At 36.4% G+C, this 19156-nt stretch overlaps 1 protein-coding gene across 1 annotated transcript in view; it reads right to left on the bottom strand.

Moving 5' to 3' along the window:
* The window catches only part of ATP1B3 (ATPase, Na+/K+ transporting, beta 3 polypeptide), a 24283-nt gene that overhangs the window by 3833 nt on the left and 1294 nt on the right, over nucleotides 1-19156 (bottom strand). The window contains exons 3-7 of the mRNA XM_010001672.1: nucleotides 11098-11226; nucleotides 6853-6960; nucleotides 5779-5966; nucleotides 5033-5083; nucleotides 7-66 (exon numbers count right to left, since the gene is read on the bottom strand). Of these exons, the coding sequence (XP_009999974.1) occupies nucleotides 7-66; nucleotides 5033-5083; nucleotides 5779-5966; nucleotides 6853-6960; nucleotides 11098-11226 (536 nt within the window). The remainder of the gene's footprint in view (nucleotides 1-6; nucleotides 67-5032; nucleotides 5084-5778; nucleotides 5967-6852; nucleotides 6961-11097; nucleotides 11227-19156) is intronic.

Below are 19156 nucleotides of genomic sequence, written 5' to 3'. Positions count from 1 at the left end.
GGGAAAGTACATTAAGTCAATGGAGCCTCCAGCCGGAAAATAATTTATCTGAACCATGCCTTCTTCCTGTCATTTGAGATAGCAACAAAATTGTAAGTTAACATCTGCTTGCATAAAAAGGAACACAAGATTATAATTACAACCCAATGATAAAGTGCAAGTTCCCTAAAAAAAATCAACCAAGCTCCAAAATCTTAGAATAACTTCCAAAATATATTTACTTTTGGCAGTTACATGCTGCTCACATCTGCTAAAGTAAGGATTATTAAAAGTATTATTTAAATTAGTAATCAAGTCAAAATGGCTTGCTTTTGTGTTTCCCTCATGAGTCAAAGAAAAGGGAAGGAGGGAAGAGGATATTAATTGCAATGCATAATTTATCAGTGGCCAAAAAACCCATGTATGAGCTAAAATCCCAAATATCCATAAGTAAGACTATATTTTGGTGAAGCCACAGCACATCTGTATTTAAAGATTAATTTCTGTTTAAAGCCAGGTTTTTAAGCTTCACAAATTGGAAAAACATCACTCTTCAAAGATATACACCCCTCTCTGCAATGGTGTACTATTCCTAACATTTGTTCAGCTAGTCTTGGAACCTAGTATACCTAAAAGGAAACCTAAATTTTAAATGGTGATGTTACTAGAGTTTCTGTATGTTGTCATCACCTTAGAGGAATAATATACACATACATGACTGTATTACTAGACTTCCCTCTGTAATCCCAAATCTTATAATATGGGGCAGCTACCCACAAAGCTGATGCCTAATTTCTGACTAGAGGAGTCACCCGATCTGTCAGATAAACAAAACATGTATACATGATTGAGCTGTTCCAGGCACAGGCTAGCAGTATAGCCACACACAGACACATCTCCCTGTGTATAATATTCCTCAGGACTGTGTCAGCCTGGAAAACTACTGAAAGCTCAAACCATTAGGAAATGCCCGCGTCTAATGTTGACTGTCTGTAAGGTACATGTGAGAAAGGGAAATGCCACTAACAGAACCTTCATTCAGAACATGACTGCTTGTTCATATATGTTCAAAGTACATTAATAACTTCCACTGTTTTTTTCTGTACTGCCATATACATCAGCTGCAATTTTAAATACACTAGAAAGTTGAGAAAACTGCAGTAATAGAACTAAACAAAAAAGGATCACAAAGATTAAAAAAAAAACAACAAAGATTAAAGCACAGCTCATGAATACCTTCTCCTTGCCCCCTCAAAAGAACATACAAGATGTTGCTGAGGATATGGCCACATCCTTGCTCCTTTGCAGCCTAAATTACTGCAATTCTTCAACATGTGCTTATTAAGTATCTTGGACATTCAGCTAGCAAACTTAATTACTAAGTAGAAATATGTTGCTTTTCACTATTATTATTTATTTAAAGCCCATGCAGCTAGCTGAAAATACTTCTCTTTTTTTCAAATATATTTCTGAAATAATAGTTTTATTAAAAAATAAGAATATAGAATAACATCAGGAAGGTCACAGCTAAAGAGGAGTAGAGCTTTCTGGACCAGCTAAACACAAGGCATGCATGCAGTCATAAATATATATGCAGTAGGCTGTGAATGCAATAGCAGAAAGGTTGTGGGACATGCAACTGCCTGTCTCATGCATCAACTGTGGGCTTGGGGTTTAATGATTAATTAATCAATCCTACTTAGCAGCTCTACACAATAAAAAAACCCTAAACAAGCTGCATTTGCTGAAGAGATTCAAGAAATCAGTCCATTAGCGAGTGTGAATTTCTGCTACCATTCACAATTTCCACAAAGAGCTGCAGGCAGACAGCAAATCTAAAAATCAGACCACTTAGCTGGACAGACAGACTCCCCCTCACTTAATGGGTCTTTATTAAGACTGTGTCTTAAAAAGAATAATTTTGGAGATGTTAAAATAATGTACAAAGACCCAAGGAAAGAACTTGGGCAAGACTGTATTGTAATCACTTGAGAAGAAATGGTATCGTTGCACCAGTAGAACCTCTAAAACATCTAAAGACTTCTCTCACAAAAACCAAGGTAACTCAGATGCTGAGTATGTTGACAAGAGCAAGGCACATCTTTGATACAGCCATTCTTCATTCCTGTAAACTAGAAAGTGATACCTAATACAAAGTCAGGATTAGTTCCTGAACAGGATAAATCTGTGTATTTTGGAACTAAGGCTATTTTTCTTTTCTGTAGCTAAAAAAATATCACATCTCGAATCTACTGCTTCTCAGTAAAGGTAGTTTTAACTTGAAACAATACTGCTGCAAGATGTTCCTGCGCACATGGAATTGTGTAATATCAGCTCCAGACCAACCCTCTAAAATGCTGATCATCAAAGTTCTTGCAAACACAATAATTTTTTGGCTTGTTTCTCTTTGTGGAGATCCTCAAGACTACAGCAGATCAGCTCCTTCAGGGTGCAGGAGGAAGAACCAGCTGTAATTAGTGCCTGCCACTGCAAGCACTCACTTCCCTGGGGAAATTACAGTGACTACACTAAGTGGGGAGAACCCCCAGCTATCAAGTCTTTCTTACTCAGATGTAAAGATTTCTGAACTAGTAACTTGCATTTGCATTATGAACTGCACAAATAAGATCATATATTCTAGGAACATAATATCAGTGCGGGGCTTATTTTCAGAAACACATGTTGAAAAACTTGCTGTACATCCTGAATTCTTCTAATCCACATTTGTTGAGAGCAAAGCAAAAGAAAAAACATCAAGTGAAGAAAGACTAGGTCAACACACTGAATAAGAGAAGCACCAGAGAAGTACAAATGATCACTACACTTCAACTTCCGTTCTGAGCCTCTATTTGGGAAACATTCAAATCCAGTGTAGTGCAGATGCAACGCAATTATAAATCCATCTGCAAAATGCACAAAAGCCCATTGGCTGTCCTCCTTCATCTTTCTATTGTGCACACAAAAGGGTCACAGTTCACATCCTTGCATCAGCAAGATCCAATATCCTAAACAGTCGAAGAAATAAATACGGAATTGGAAACAGTGTCTCATAAGCTGATGTGAAGAACAGCATTATTTTTTAAGTTTAAAGTAAGACTTTCAGCAAGCAAGGGGCATAACAGAAAGGACAAGTCTGCAAAAACAAAGTATAGACAAAATGAGAAAATTAAAAGTTGTTGATGATGCTTTGCTGTCTGAAGAATTAATTGTAACAAATACTTAAGCTTTCCTAAGCAGGTAAATTATGATGAGCTAGGGGAAGAACAGGCTAATTTAAGATAAAATAGATGCATGCAGAGTGCCAAAGCCTGACAACATTCTCCCTGGAAGTCAGTGAAGAACTAACAATCTTGAAATTTAAGAACACCACATTTGTGTAGAACTGAGAAATTCTAACTGGTTATGGCACAAAGCAGCACTTCATATGTAATGAAAGAGGATGCAAGAAAATACTAACTGTAACCTACAATACTATTTAAATATCTCAAAGGGTTAACAAAAAGCAAAAAACGCACCATAACCAACCAAGTTGTCAAACTTGTTCTTCTGTTAATGAAATCAGCTAAGAGGATGAGAAAAAGCAAAACTATGGTTTGTTTAGTATAGCTTTTACCACTGTCTCAGAGATGAAGCTGAATAAATGCCATCATTGCAATACAGGATTACCACTAATGTTTTATAAATCCCTTGAACATTAGTTTTCAACACCTCACAAAGCATTACAGGTGGAAGTGAAGATGACTGTCCTGGACCCTACTCAGTGTTTTCAATAAGGACTCACAAGATGTAAAATAAAAGTCCATTGACTGATGGCACCAAGCTGGAAGTAGTAAAAAACACTTCAGAGAACAGATCATGAAAAATTACAAAGGTGGGGCAAAAACAGTAACATGAAATTCAAAGCTCTAAACTTCAAGAAATCACATATACAAATACAAAAAAAAGATCTAAGTAGTAAATTAAAATAAAGACTCAGAGTATTACAAGCAGCAAATTCACTGAGAGACATTACTACTTTCAATGTGATGAGGGAATAATTCTGTCATTAAAAATACTGCAGTTAGAGCCAAACTTATGTCCAGTTTGAGATACCACATTATCAAACTCTATAAACTAGAGAAGTCAAAGAAGAAAGAGTACTAGCAGAAGTAGAATGAACTTAATTGCTTTATTTCTAAAGAAACAAATAATTCTTCCAACAAAGCAGCATTTTTAAGCATGAACACAAAGAAATCAGTCTCAAATTTCAGAGACAGAATCACTTTTACTTGCACGTAATGGTGAGATCAAAACTTTAAAAGATTCCACAAAAAGAACTGAAATTTATATCCACCACAGGTACCTAGGATGAAGGCAGGACCTCTTACAGTATTTGTCTCATTAACTACTGAAATTTACCAGCCTATATTTTTATCAGTCACCTCAAGCTAAAACCCACAATTCCATTATTTGCTCAAGTTACTAACTTATCAAGGCTTTCACTGCTCCCCAAGCAGTCAAGGAAAAATATGCAGAAGCCAAGTAATCACTACAGTTGCCATAAAACATTCTGTGTAAATCCACTGGTACACAACCAATACACATAGATTAGCTATTATTGTAAATAGTTGAAGGCAACTTTTACTTGCACAGTAACATTAGTTTCCACACTGTGTCTTACCCATCATTTATAAAATTGTCTAAGGTGCACTTGCAGCATGGAGAAAAAATAAAAATATAGGTTATGAAATGGGAAAACAAAACACAACTCACAATAAATAAACAAACATGAACACAAATTAGGTGTTTGCATTTTCCTTGAGTCTAAAGCAAGTTAGGTCAGACACAGCTAAAGATGAAAGAAAAGCAACAAACAAAAAGTATATTTATACAGTGAAGAAATTAAATACACTAAAACTAAACTAGACATACAGTAAATTAAAACAAGAAAGAACTATACAAAGTCTAACAAAAAAGGAAGAATGAAATAAATGTTCTGACCCAGTATATTACTTCACTTTTCATTCTAATCACAAGGAAAATTAAGTGCGCATTTCTTACATTCAGAACTGACCTTAGATGTACATAATATATGTGGTTCTCCTTCAGGCTTTAATCCAATTATCTAAAGGAGAAAAAGTGAAAATATTTATAGACCCTCTTCCCCTTCCCACTTTTACAATCTGAATTCGAACTTTTTCCCCCACTTAATATTGAAGAGTTCATATAAAGAGAAAATCTATCTAGAATCATTTTTATATGAAGCACAATTTTAGACTAGAACTAAGATTTAAAGCATTATTAAGTTAAAGGTCAAATAGTTACAGCGGCCACAGAAAGGATTATTTTCTTATTTTACATTCAGCATATACCATTAATGCCTCAAGCTGGTTAGCAGTTCAAGTGATGTATAGTATCACAGAACAGTCAAATACTCAGTAAACTTTTAGGAGTTACAGAATGCATGACATTCTAATTATATTTTGAGAATGCAGACATTAATTAAAACACACTTTACCTGCACAGTGTTTTAGAGTCTGTTATATAGCATAAAGTATTGTACTCCTTAAAACAGGGGTTTGATATTTTGATGCAAGTAATCAAAGCAAATACTTGTATCAGAACGCTCAAAAAGCTCGCTTTATTTTACTCACTGAAACACATGAATTGCTAGACATTTCAGTAAATTACATTATTCCAAAAAATGCAAATGTCTTGAGAAGCAAACTGAACTCTTTCAGTCCTTTTCTACAGTCATTTTTCAAAGAGTGCTATTTAGAAGCACTTATACAAAGCACTAAAAAATAAGTAGGCACTTACTCTGTTCACTTTCACAATCACACAGGGAGTTCCTTTAGAATAACCAAAGGTCTCATCTTCCTTTCCAGAGCATTGTCCAAGCTGAGCGAGGTTAAAACGACATGCCTTTTTGACAGCAACACTGTTCTGATCAAAAATCTTTCCTGGTGTACAGTTTATGTTTTGCAATTGCTTTGAATCATCATACGCTATGGAACACAAAGAGCTTGTAAATCAATGGTATAAAGCATACAAGCAGCAAAAAATTGCAAAGGCCTATATAAACATCTATTTTCAGACTATTTTCAGCATTCTCTTACATTGATTTTTTTCAAAGCCTATCAAGAATCACAGAATCATCATGGTTGGAAAGGATGCCTAAGATCACAGAGTTCAACCATCAACACAAAAAACCCCACAACCTCAGCCACTAGAGCATGCCCTGAAGTACCAAATCTACGCAGCTTTTGAATACCTCCAGGGATGGTGACTCAATCAAGCTGTTCCAGTGCCTGACCAATCTTTCAGTTTAGAAATTCTTCCCAATATCCAACCATACCTCCCCTACTACAGCTTCAGACTATCTCCTCTGGTTCTATCATTATCTGCTTGGGAGAAGAGGCCAAAATTACAACCTTCTTTCAAGTAGTTATAGAGGGCAATGAGGTCTCCCCTCAACCTCCTTTAAAGAATTCTCACTCAGTTACCAAGCCATTTAGATAAAGACCAATCAATTAACTTTTTGATAAAATTTGTCTCTGAATACAGCTATGTAATTATGCACTGAATTCTTTTGGCATATGTAATTTCTACATCTTATAGTATTTAAACAACCATGTCATTAAAACACTAGACTAGGATCCAAAACTTTCCATTATGTATTCCACTATTCCTGATGCTCCCTGTCCAATACTGATACAGGTACTGATACCTAATTTTTACTGCAAAGTATATACTTCAATAACACACATCTAGAGTAAGCTGAACTTGAATCAGTTTTCATTAGCAATTATTAACTACAAGCAAAAAAGGAAACTAATGTACTCAACATTAGGACTCCTGAGCTACTTGAAGAGTTTTAAGTAAATTACTTACATCCAAGAAATCTTCTAAGTCTAGAAACATAATCTGCATAAGAGCCTGCATCACTCTTGTTAAAGTAAAATTCCAATGCAGTGTCTGGCTTTGGTGATATCATAAGTCCTTAAAAAGAAAAAGTGCAAGTAAAGAACTCAACAGCTTCTCTTCCCTGCATCACTCTAACCTACTTAAAAAACATATTGATCAATTGGAAAAAAATCTATCTGTAAAAAACCAGTGTTACCCCCATATTCCACAATACTGGAAAGTAATTTGTTTGAAGTCAGTTATCAAAATCAACATTACATTAATTAATACTGAAATTCCATCCAACGTAAAACTGCAATTCAAAAATCAAACCCAACTGATTAGGAATAGCAAAATCACAACTTAATCACTTTCAATCAAAGAATTTTACTTAATTCACTTTCCATATTGAGCAAATTACACTTAAAAATAATCAAGAAAATACCCAAAACCACACCCAGAAAGCCTCCAGTTAAAGCAATGCTTCAAAGCTTTAGGCAATAGAGAGTGAAGCTATGATTGTATTAATCTTATTGCAACCCACAAGAACCAAAATATTTTTTAAAACTTTATAATGCATAAAATGGCTTGAAAGATTTCCCAAGTCAAAACAGACAAGCAGAGTTAGTTGTTAATCCTTTCCTCCTCAAACAGAAAGTTTAGATGTCATCTGTTTCATGGAGAAAACATGAAACTTTGCCAAACCACTGCACACACGTCACTTGAAAGGGGTGCTACTTAGGCTGTGGTAACTACCAACACTCTTGAGCTGCCTCCTGGGCACTGCAGCAGTGAGGGTTCCCCAGCCCGCTGCAGTGGGGCCAACGGCTGGCTTCATTCAGCTGCTGGCTGAGGGCACCGGAACAGGAGCAATCTACAGCCAAAGAGCCAGGACCGGCAGGAGAAACAAGGACACAGATTATCCAATGCTGAAGTCCAGCTTTGTGTTGAAGGATGAAAAGGGCAAAACACTGACTGGAGTTTGGGCCCTTGATAGAGGTGAACTGTACTTCTTCCCAGGATATGGGTAAAGAAAGGTACAGACTTAAATCACTGGGATGTTTTTGTAGCAGGTAAATCAAAAGGCACACTCCACTAATCCGTACAGCCCTGCTTCAGGAGAGGTGTCACTAACCTAATGCTACTATTCATCATAGCTTCAGTACTACAGGAAATAGCACCACACCACCAGAAATTGCAAAAGAGATTAATTCTGTTCAAAAAAGATGCATGATTGATTGCTTTTTTCACACTACCTTAAGCTAACTCGTATTTGATGTATGTCATTAACATGGATAAAACGCCTGAAGTTGTGTTTAACATATGAATGTCCATACATCTGTCTCTTCAAGTATAGCTGAAGACTGACAACTCAAAACCACAAAAAAAAATCCAAACTAAAAACAAACAAGAAAACCAAACCATCCTATTTTCAATTAGCTAGTTTTCTTCAAAGTTAGAATATTAAGATGGTTTGGACAATGTCAAATTCAGCTTAAAGTGAGAGAGTCAACTAGAGCAGCAATGAATTGTATCAGCTTAGGATGTCATGTAGTTTCCTATCCTCTGGCAAAACCAATTAAAACTAGAATCCCAAATGAATAAAATTTAAGGCAGAAAACAAAATTCATCTCCCAAAATTAAAAAATAAAATCATACCTTCTCTGTACCAAATAAACACTTAGGAAGATAGGACTCTAGTAGGAAGATTAAGTGGGTAAGTTGTCTTAATGGTAGATTCTTAATACACTACTGTAGTTACGCAATCCCAATAAGCTTTTGGAAAACATACAGAAAGTGCAATTAAGCAGTCCAGGTCTACTAATTATTTACCTGTAGAAATGACCAAGCTTCTAATCTGAAGACAGAAATTACAAGCACTTTAAAAGTGAAGTAAAAAGTAACAGTAATAAGGGGGAAAAAAATCACTGAAGAGCTTTTACACACTAAGGGAATTTGAGGGACAAAAGACTGTTAGTATCTATAGAATTACACTAAATTAAGTACTCATGCTGTTTTTCAAAGTGAATATTACAAACTAACTAAACTAGTCATCAGTTAATTAAACAATAATTTGAAGATATTTACTGCTTCAGGGGAACTTCAAAAACATCTTAAGATGAAGTGCCTGCTCCAATTCCAGTGGATCATAGTCTGTCTACAGACTATGCTCTAAATTCTATAGAAAAAGCTATCTGAAGAAGGACTGATGCACAGACTGACAGAAATGCAGGATTTGGACTTGTCTAGATAAACAGAATTAGCAGGCTTAACACAGGATCACATCTAGGATTATAACGAGATTAAATTATCCAACAACTCCAAGAGGGATTTTAAAAAGGTTTTTAAATCAACTGGATTTGATTGGTACTATCATATACCAGTGGACAATGCAACTCAAATATCAATTATAAAATAAATAAACGGTGAGATTTTTAAGTATGTTTCACACAAGAGTAAAACCTTTGACCTACGCCATCCAGGTTTTGTGTGTAGATTTTTTTTATAATTTAAAGTTTTACAGCCAGGAACATGACATGTTTCACTGCAAGTGAAAAACGACAGAGTTAAAAAGAAACATTAAAACAGAAACAAGCAATTTTATTAACTTCTTATGTATGAGTAATTGAAGACTTATTATTAATTTTAAAAAAAGTAATTTAAAAATGTTATAGGAATTCTTAAGTTAAAAACTAATTGTGACATATAAACTTTTTAAAGCAAACATTCATATGACTTATTTCAAAACAAAGGAAAATTAATACCCTGAACTGCAAGAGAAAAAAATGTCACTCAAGTCCATCACTGAGTCACAACTCACAGCTCCATCCACTACCAAAATTTTGATTACCACAAAGGAAATGAGGAGGAATAATCAACCAAGTCAAACTTTTTCTTTTTTCCCTTTTTTTTTTGAAAAACAGAAGGTCTTTACTATTATAATTTTTTCCCCAGCATTTGGCCCATTCTTAGCTTGAAAAAAGAGCAGAAGTCCTCAAGAATCCCTTATCAGATGGGAATACTTGTTAGAGAAGGCCTGAATACTGCATCAAAATTAATTCTGTTCAAAATCCAGAGGCCTAATTGCAATTTGCACACACAAGACTACTGCATCAACTTATGTGTTCATGCAGCTGAAGATGGTGGTTAAGTTTAAGGATTTGGAGTTCAAAAAAGGAAAAAGTATTTTAAAAAAATAATGGTGCCTTAACTTCCACAATAATATTAATATTGCATAGCCATTTAGTTTTCTTGTGTTTTAAACATAAATTTGCTCTCTAAGCCAAGCTGTTATAAAATCTGAAGTATCTTCTTAACTTTGCAGATAGTCCAACCATTTAGATTGCATAAACAAATCAAATACTTAAGACATTCTCCAGAAATAATAAATAGAAAACACTAATCTCTGGTGTAGTTACAACTACGAAGAAGCATCTTTTAAATCTTTCACAGTGAAAATCCTGCTTTTTTTTCCAATATGGAGTCACACCAAAATAAAAGTCTAAGACAGATTTTTGTGATATCCTTAAACAAATCTTAAAAAAAAAAAAAAGGGAAAAAAAATTAAAAAGACAACCACCATATTATTAGCTTTGTTTGTAAAGTTCTTTTTCTATCACATACAGCTCTTTGAGCCAGCGAACAGTGGGATAGCAAGGTACACAAGTTCCAAGAAGCTTATTTTTAGTGGCACTTTTAGTGGCAGCAATGGGAGCTCAAGTCTCTCCAGTGGATCCCAGCATAACAGGTCAACTACCCCTTGAACCCACAAACATTCCATGTTGGTTGCAAGCCACCTAATACTACAGTGAAAACTCTGAAAAAGTCTTCGTATCTTGAGCACACCACCCCCACAAGTGCATCCTTCCTGTATCAAATACAAATCCCAGGCAGACTTCCACCTGATACAAGAGAACTGATTTATAATATCTTCAAAGCAATTGGATTACATGATAATCCCACTTCTGCAATTGCATGTTGTGTGGATGTGCAGGTAGAATTGCAGTCTAGATACGTGACAAGTTCAACAGAAAAAAAAAAAGTTGGCCCATGTGCCCAAAAAGCTACTGACTGAATTTATATAACTTGCCTCACACCAGGTTTTACCTTTGGAACCCGTAACTGAATAATAACCAGTTTCCCAGAGGCAGTTGATACTTCAAACAAACTCTCAAATGTAACTTTGCTAATAAACAAGACTGAGGTTTATGAAAAAAATAAATACACGGTTACCTGGACTAGAAATCCGGTCACGGTATTTTGGTATATCATTGCTCAGTGTCTGAAGCATAACCCACATTGTGAATGTGAAGAGTGCTGCCAGGAAGCCATAAAATACCAGATAGAATAGTAAGATCAAACCTGTAAAGAAAAAGCTAAAATTACTATTTTTATTTCAGCTAATTCCATCACCTATTTTGAAAATAAAAATGGGAAACAAGCAATATTTGAGAGTTTACTTATGGTTGCCCCCCTAATCCCTTGCTGCTCCTAATCGCAGTTGTATATAAGTGTGCCTCTAGAATACAAATGTATTGCAGACTGCAGACTCATGTACGCAATTCTTCGTATTTTTGGCTCTTGAAATTGACAGGTCATTTTGGCTCCTCCATTTTTAAGAGAAGCATTAAAAAACATTCTTTGGCTGCACAGGAAAACTGATAAAGATGACTAAGCAGTACATCAGAAAAAAATACTCACTTGGTTAAGGAAATTATAGTTTTGCATTTGGAAAGGAAGGGGTAACTAGGTAAGACAAAAGAACTGAGTGAAAAGATAAAATTATTATACTGGATCCAGAGCAGGTAGGAAGCAACTGATGTTTGAACAACATACTTGGTATTAGAGAGAACACAGAAATTCAATCACACAGAGCACTCACTCACATGTACATCCTGGTACAACAGACATCTCAAGGTGAAAATGCTTCCTGCTGCCTATTTCTTAAAACAAACCAAGCCTTCCATTCAGATTTACCAAAAATCTTGGCCTAAAGAAACCAGCTTTACCAATCTACCCCTGAGATTCAGCAACCTTCTTGAAATTCACCCAAATGTTACAAGCTTCAACTTGACAGTTGCTTAAGGAAGTACAGCCTCAAGGAAACAGTCTATTTTGAAGCTATACTTCTCCATCACTTAGCTGCAAACAAATCCAGAAGCGTTCCCCATTTTTCTCTCCCCCTTCCCCCCATTTTTCATTATGCATGCACAGACATGCACTCTGGATACACATATTGGTTGTTTACTGAAAAAACAAGGTATCAGGTCAAAGTTAAAATCTTCAGAGATTATAGGTACTCAGATCAGCTGCAGAAATCTTTCAAAGAACTTTCTACCCTTTTTCTCAGATGTATGATGCATAACCTCCATTTAAAAGCTTTCAGAAATTTGGGACAGCTCAACTATTTTCACAACTAAGTTTTGTATTCTTGCATTTTTTTTCACCCTGATGGACCCATATTAGTGTATCAAATTAAAGAAATAAAATAACAGTATACTGTTTACTACATTTCCTTGGTTTTGCTTTCAGAAGTTCTGAGAATACGTATTGATGATTACTATCAGATCACCTTTTAAAAATTTATGTTTACCAGAAGAGAGTTCCCGCACATCTACTATACAGATGGAAGACTTACTAAGACATTTAAGATCAAATAGAAGTTGTTTTATTAATCGAGTATAATATATTAAAAAGAGTGTGTGATTCTGTTTAAAGACTGAACACTTGAGATTTAAGGACACATGCACAGACATTGTTCAAAAAGAATGGGAGCTATACAGGTACTGAAGTACTAGGGTACCTGCACAGAGGGATCTTCAAAACCTTTTCTAATTCAAAACCACAACCAAACAATGACGTAAATTCAATTTTTAGAAAATATTCGAGCCATAAGACTGCTATCAGGAAGCCAAAGAGATTTAACTTCAGACAAGAAAAGCACATCAAAACCATTATGCAGTCTCATCAGTGATGAGTACTGCACAGTCAAAGATGAAAGAAGAAAGCCTAACCCCTGGCTCCTGTCCCAGAAACTATGCTTGCATTTTGCACTTAATTATTTTCTAGTGTACTTCAGCCCCCAGTAATCCATGACTACTAAAGATGCAAGTACCTGTATTATTTCTGAAATAATCTGGTGTACATATATTAAAATAAGGCAGATCCCAAATTACCTTTACTGTAATATAAGTTCCCTGTACCAACCAGCTGAATGTTACTGGACTCTGGTACGGTTTTAGTTTCCAGGTTTGTATGTTGAGAAAGTTACTTACTATTCTGTAATAATCTGGAAGTGATCATATCAGACACAACAGTGACTAGAAGTAGCAAAGTACACAAACATAGGAATAAGCTTACTCTATAATGAACAAGCCAGCTAGACATCTACTATAAACTATTTCTAAGGCTATTTAGAAGCTATATAGAAGTTGAAAAGAGCATACAAAAATAGAAATCCTAATCAACAAAAGCCATGACAAAAGTTTCATATGTATTGGGTACATCAGCAATTTGCTTTAACTGGATCTAAAACAGAGTAATGATTTTCTGATCTTAACAGCCAACATATTTTGGTATCACAAATCCAATCAACCAACACTCACTTTCAAAGCCTTTGGTCAGCTCTCCTGATTCCTACAAATTAATCAATTATTGAATACATTTTCATTCAGCAGTCTAGAAAGTACACTCTCCATCAAGTGACCAAGACATTTATCAACCAGTTTCAATGAAACAGAAACAAAGTTTTAAGACAAGACAAGCATCTACTGTGGTCATTGCACAAAAGCAAGAAAGTCAGGAAAATGTTTTCATTGAGCTATTTCATAACACATGTATTTTAATTTCAAAATAATCTTACTGGGTAAAAAAAAAATAAATTAAAAATCCTTGCCCACTTGTTTATTGCTGATGGGCATGACAGCAGCATGGTGGAGCACTTCTAAGCAGACATCACAGCCCTAAGTATAGTACTGCTTTGGGCCAATACTACCATAATATCTGCAACACTGGAGTCCATTTTGAAGCACCCTAAAGAGCTGATCCAAGCCTGCAGCAGCTCTCTTCCGTTGTTACCTCAGTCTAGGCAATGGTGCCTATCCAGCTACACAGTCCTCTTGACTCCAGCAGGGAAGGTGAGCTGCTAACACCCCTTTCCCTGCCAAAAGCTGCACAGAGACAGCACTGATATACATATATATACATACGGCTCCTTGGGGAGCCTTCATGCACCAATGTTGGTGAAAACTGGAGGGACCCCAATGTCTAAAACACAGTCATCAACTCTGTGGCAGACACTGCAGTATGAAGAGACCCTTAGGGAGTCCTTGTCTTTCCCAGCAACATCATACCCATTGTGGCTGCAGCAGTAACAAGCCAGATTTCTATTCACAGTCCTGAAACTCCACTAGTCTCCTCCAGCCCAGCAAAGGACACACGCTGATATTTTTACTTTTTATTTTAATATAGTTTGTAAATGCACTGGACCACTAAACTGCTCCCTTTATGCTACTTTGCCACACTAAGAAAAGGGGGAAAAAAACAAACAACAAAAAAATCCTCTGCAACTTCCAAATGGCCCCAAACTGAGTAAGCTGCTCTTTGTGAGCCTATTAGTATTAATTATCCTAAGCTAATCACAGTGAACAAGCCATAACCTGTCAAGAAGCGCTGCCAACATAACTTCACGCAACACTGGATTTCTTGTCCAGAAACAAAATATACCTAAGTAAGAGTGGAAAGGTATCCTCCACAGGTACTCCATGGAAAGCACAGCTACCACATCTAACATGCAACTCAGTTCAGTTATTACACAGTATCTTGCTACACCAAACCCCTTGAGTCTCTCAGTCTTTGACACTAAAGCTATCACACAGGAAAACTGTCAAAACCAAAATTCTGCATTACAGTTTACCTAGTTGGGGTTTTTTTGGTTGCTCTATTTTTCTTTTTGCAAGGCATCACAGTACCAAAAACCCTCTCATATCCTAAACAGATGGATAAATAACAGTAAAATCTGGAAAACTTCTATTTCTGAACCAAGATGTCATCACTAGTTCATTTGCAGGGATCAAAACAATTCTGCAGTATGAAAATCATGTCTGACTGGTGAATGGAAAATATCACATACCTGTTTCCATGAGCAACACAACCTTTCCAAACTTTACACGGCAAAACTGATAAAAGGCATGTCATCTAGCATGAACCATTGTCAGATCTACCTATACATAATACACAGACAGATATCTACAGGTATCAATATAAACACTCCCACAACAGACATGAAAGCAATTATTTAACATTACCTGCAAAAATTAAAATGAAAAGCTGCTCTTATGGATTGTTGGATTCCATGCTGCATTGATCCTATCACCTGCATGATCATTCTTCAGTACCTCTAATGAGTGGGATTTAAATACCTAAGTAATGTTACTAATGACTACCACCAATACCAGCAACATTAGGAAGGACTTTTGGTCACCCACATCTAGATTTCCTTGTCTTCAACTAGCATACATATTATATAAGCACTAATCATATCTCAACTTTATTCCCTAGATTCTTGAGAAACACTGTTTTCCAAATTTGGGGGATCTTAGGGGGAGGGAGAGGAAGAAAGAGGGAAGACTTGAGGAAGAAAGAAAATCTCGGTCCTATGTTACAGTTTATTTCACAATAAGCCAGGGGTCTGCATATAGCATGGCTAATCCCCAACCCTAAAATACCCTCACTGTACCACCAGAGATTACGAATACCTGCAGAAAGAAAAGGCAAGACTTCTTTCTTCAGAGTGGTCTGTGTCATGGAAAATAAAACATTCTACAGATTTCTAAAATACTCACTTCTTACTATAGGCAGTACCATGGAAAATGGCTGCAGTAATTTTCCTGGCTGTGCACAAATTTTTGCAGGAACTTTCTGCAGCAATACAAAAAGAGTGCCATGTCTCTCTGATTCACATCTTGGATATGTAAATGCTTCTACTGCTATGATAGACAGTGAGACCATAATGTTTAATAATAAGCTACCTGTGAAGAAAGTTAAATCACAACAAAACCCTGCTCAAAACATTGATAAAGAACACAGAGGAGTCAACTGAAATAATCAGCTAAAACTTTGAGAGCACTGTATGCCCCAGCAAAAACTCAGTGAAGACTAAACAGAAGCAAAACTGGATCTTTTGTTACAGTCAATGACCAAATTGCATATCCATTGCCATGGTGGAAAGCTTCCTGAAAAATTCGGAGTTGGGTTTTGTTGGTGATTTTTTTTTCTGTTTTTTTTTTTCTCGCTTGTTGAACTTCAAGCATGCATTTGTGCACTGAAGAATACAGCTAAGTATGCAAAAGAACATTCTGTAGGTCCAAATTTCTGTGCATTTGAAGACAGTGCCACCTCTACTTGGAACACCTTGACACAGCTAGCTTACAGAAAGGCTTAAATAGACTTGACATGACATCTAGTGTGACCATAGATGAAGTATTGCTAGACTCTAAATTGCTGTCTTTTTTTTTTTTTTGTTTTTTTTTTTTTTTGTCTTTTTTTTTTTTTTTTTTTGTTTTTTTTTTTTTTTGTCTTTTTTTTTTTTTTTTTTTGTTTTTTTTTTTTTTTGTCTTTTTTTTTTTTTTTTTTTGTTTTTTTTTTTTTTTGTCTTTTTTTTTTTTTTTTTTTGTTTTTTTTTTTTTTTGTCTTTTTTTTTTTTTTTTTTTGTTTTTTTTTTTTTTTGTCTTTTTTTTTTTTTTTCTGGTGCAGGGACACACAAATTAATATTCTGTAACCTTGACTAGAAAGCGTTTACTGTCTATATTGCAAAATTATGTACAGATTTGAGTGTGTAATGAGCATACTGTTACAATACATTCGTAATGTTCTCACTGAGTTCTTGCTACAATTCTAGGCAGGCACAGCACCTTGCGTGGAACCCCAGGACAGGCCCTCCTTCCTGTCATCTCCTCTTCGAGGACTATTAGCACCCCTTATGTTTTGTTGCCAAGATTTCCACCAATTCAAGTAATCCACATTTTTTCCCAATATTTTCTGTTCCTTTAATACAATAAATTATTATGCCAGATAATAAAAAACGTATGGGTTTTGGTGTTTTTTTTCTGTATATAGATTTAACTGAATTAACTCTTAAGTCTGCAAAAAAATAAGGATCTCTCATTTTTTACAGCAAGAGGAAATGTAGTACAAGGTTTTTACTAAACTGTAGAAGGCAAATCTTTACCAAACTCTAAAAGGCAACATACCTCTGTTACATGACAAGCTTGTATTAGATCTTTTTAAAATCCTGGCATAGAAATGGCAAACAAAGATGAGTGCTTCACTGCCAGTTTTCAGATTCACAGAGAATCACTGCCTTACAGTTACAGTAAGCCCCCAGGACTGTCTCACGCTAGAGCAAAACATGCACATACTGTTAGTAAGTATTTAACAGTTTCTTAAGCGCTTCTGTCCTATTTCTTATTTCAAGAAATATCTTACTTCAAGACAGAAAGCCGTCTTAGGACAAGAGAAATAAGTATGAAAGAATTAGAGGCAACTGAATTCTTATGCTGCCTCTGGAAATAACACAGCCCAGCAGACTGGCAACCAGAGCTTTCCTCTCCTACCTTCCCACCTTCCAGAGGGGAGACCGACAACAGAAAAGGAGCAATTGTGAGACACTCAGTAAGTGGTCTGCAATTAAAAAAACAAACAAAAAACCAAGCAGAAAGCCACACACCAACTCCCCAGTCAAAGACTATATTTAACTCAGTATATATAATTTTTTAATGCACAATATGTTAATCACAAAATGCCAGGAGAAATACATATTGACAAAAAAAATCCACTGACAACGTAGTGTTGCTAAACAGTCACTTCTTATTGTCCAGGCTAAGGAAAAGGTATCTAGCACCATCCACATACCAATCACCTAAACAACTTAATAAAACTTAATAATGAAGTAAAATAATTCAAACTATTATCTAAGCCTGCAGATACTTTCCCAATGCAGAAAAAACATATGGAGGGAGCTGGCTGCAGAAACTCAATTACCAACTAGGTTGTACCAATTTCAAATGTTACCTATTGGCCTCGGACCAGCACAGACTAGTAACATAAGTGACTTATCCTACTAGATAGGTTTAAACAGAGGTTACTTCAACTTCACTTTCTTAAAAAAGCTACAAGCTATTTCTAACGTGCCCACAGCCTTTGCGCTTGTCAGATTCATGATGACACAGACTTCTGCGATCCATACACGCATCCATCCAGCCCACACACTTCAGGAAACCTGCCTGTACAGAGATCACTAGACAACAGCATAGTGGAAATTTCCTCTCCGTTGCTATTCAACTGGCAGAGCAGCTAGCAAGCTCTTATTTCCATCTGAATGGAGGAGAACTCATGCAAGAGCTAGGGCCCTCTCTTGACAGACAGGAGACATTGGCACCGCAAAGAAAGAACACTCCATGCATAGTCTGCTTAAGGCTCCTCCCCGTTATTTCAACATTACTATTCATTGAGATCGTGTCAAGGCCAAGGATGTGTCGGCCTGTTCCTTTATGCCACGCTGAGATTCTTGTTGGTTTTGTAAGTAGAACTATTGAGTATTCCAACTACATCCAAGTTTTGGGAAGAGATGCAGCATTTTCTGAACTCAGTAAATATGTCCCATGAGGACTGAAGAAACATCCTAATAATAAGGATTTATACAACTGTTTAATATGAGAAAACATACTCAGAAAATGCAAATATTTTTACTGGGAGCAACAAGATTATGATAACATGCTTTCCAGTTCAGAGAAAAGCAATGGGAAGACTACCTGAAAGCAGGAAAATAAACACTGCCTTCACAGGCTTTACTGGCGAATCTTCATTTAAAACCTTAATTTAAGAAAAATGAAAGTCTCCGAAGCCCTGTGTTGGAACAAATTTAGCACAATCACATACAGCGATCGTTCTTTAGTATGTTATCTGGCACTTGGGTTCAAACTTTTGGGGTTTTTAGAGGTTTTTTTCCTCTCCGTCTCTGACCCGCAGCTACCGCCTGGAACTATAAAGGCAAATCGCGCCCATTCATTCTCCATCTCCTGCGATGCTGGAGAGCGGGGGCGCGGTAAGGAACGGATGGAGACGAGCGGCTGCACGGACATGCAGGCAGGCTGCCACCATCTGAGGAGCCGGGCGCGGGGCGGGAGCCGGCCCCGCACCTCTGCGGCGGAAACCCGTCACCGCCGCACCGCGGCGCCCCCGGAGCGGGCGGAGGAGGAGGCTGCGGGGCCCCTTGCTGCATTTGCGTACTGCG

The sequence above is a fragment of the Chaetura pelagica genome, unplaced genomic scaffold (genome assembly GCF_000747805.2).
Source record: "Chaetura pelagica isolate M959 unplaced genomic scaffold, ChaPel_1.0 scaffold207, whole genome shotgun sequence".
Taxonomy (NCBI): domain Eukaryota; kingdom Metazoa; phylum Chordata; class Aves; order Apodiformes; family Apodidae; genus Chaetura; species Chaetura pelagica.
This window is presented reverse-complemented; position numbering and strand designations above follow the sequence as displayed.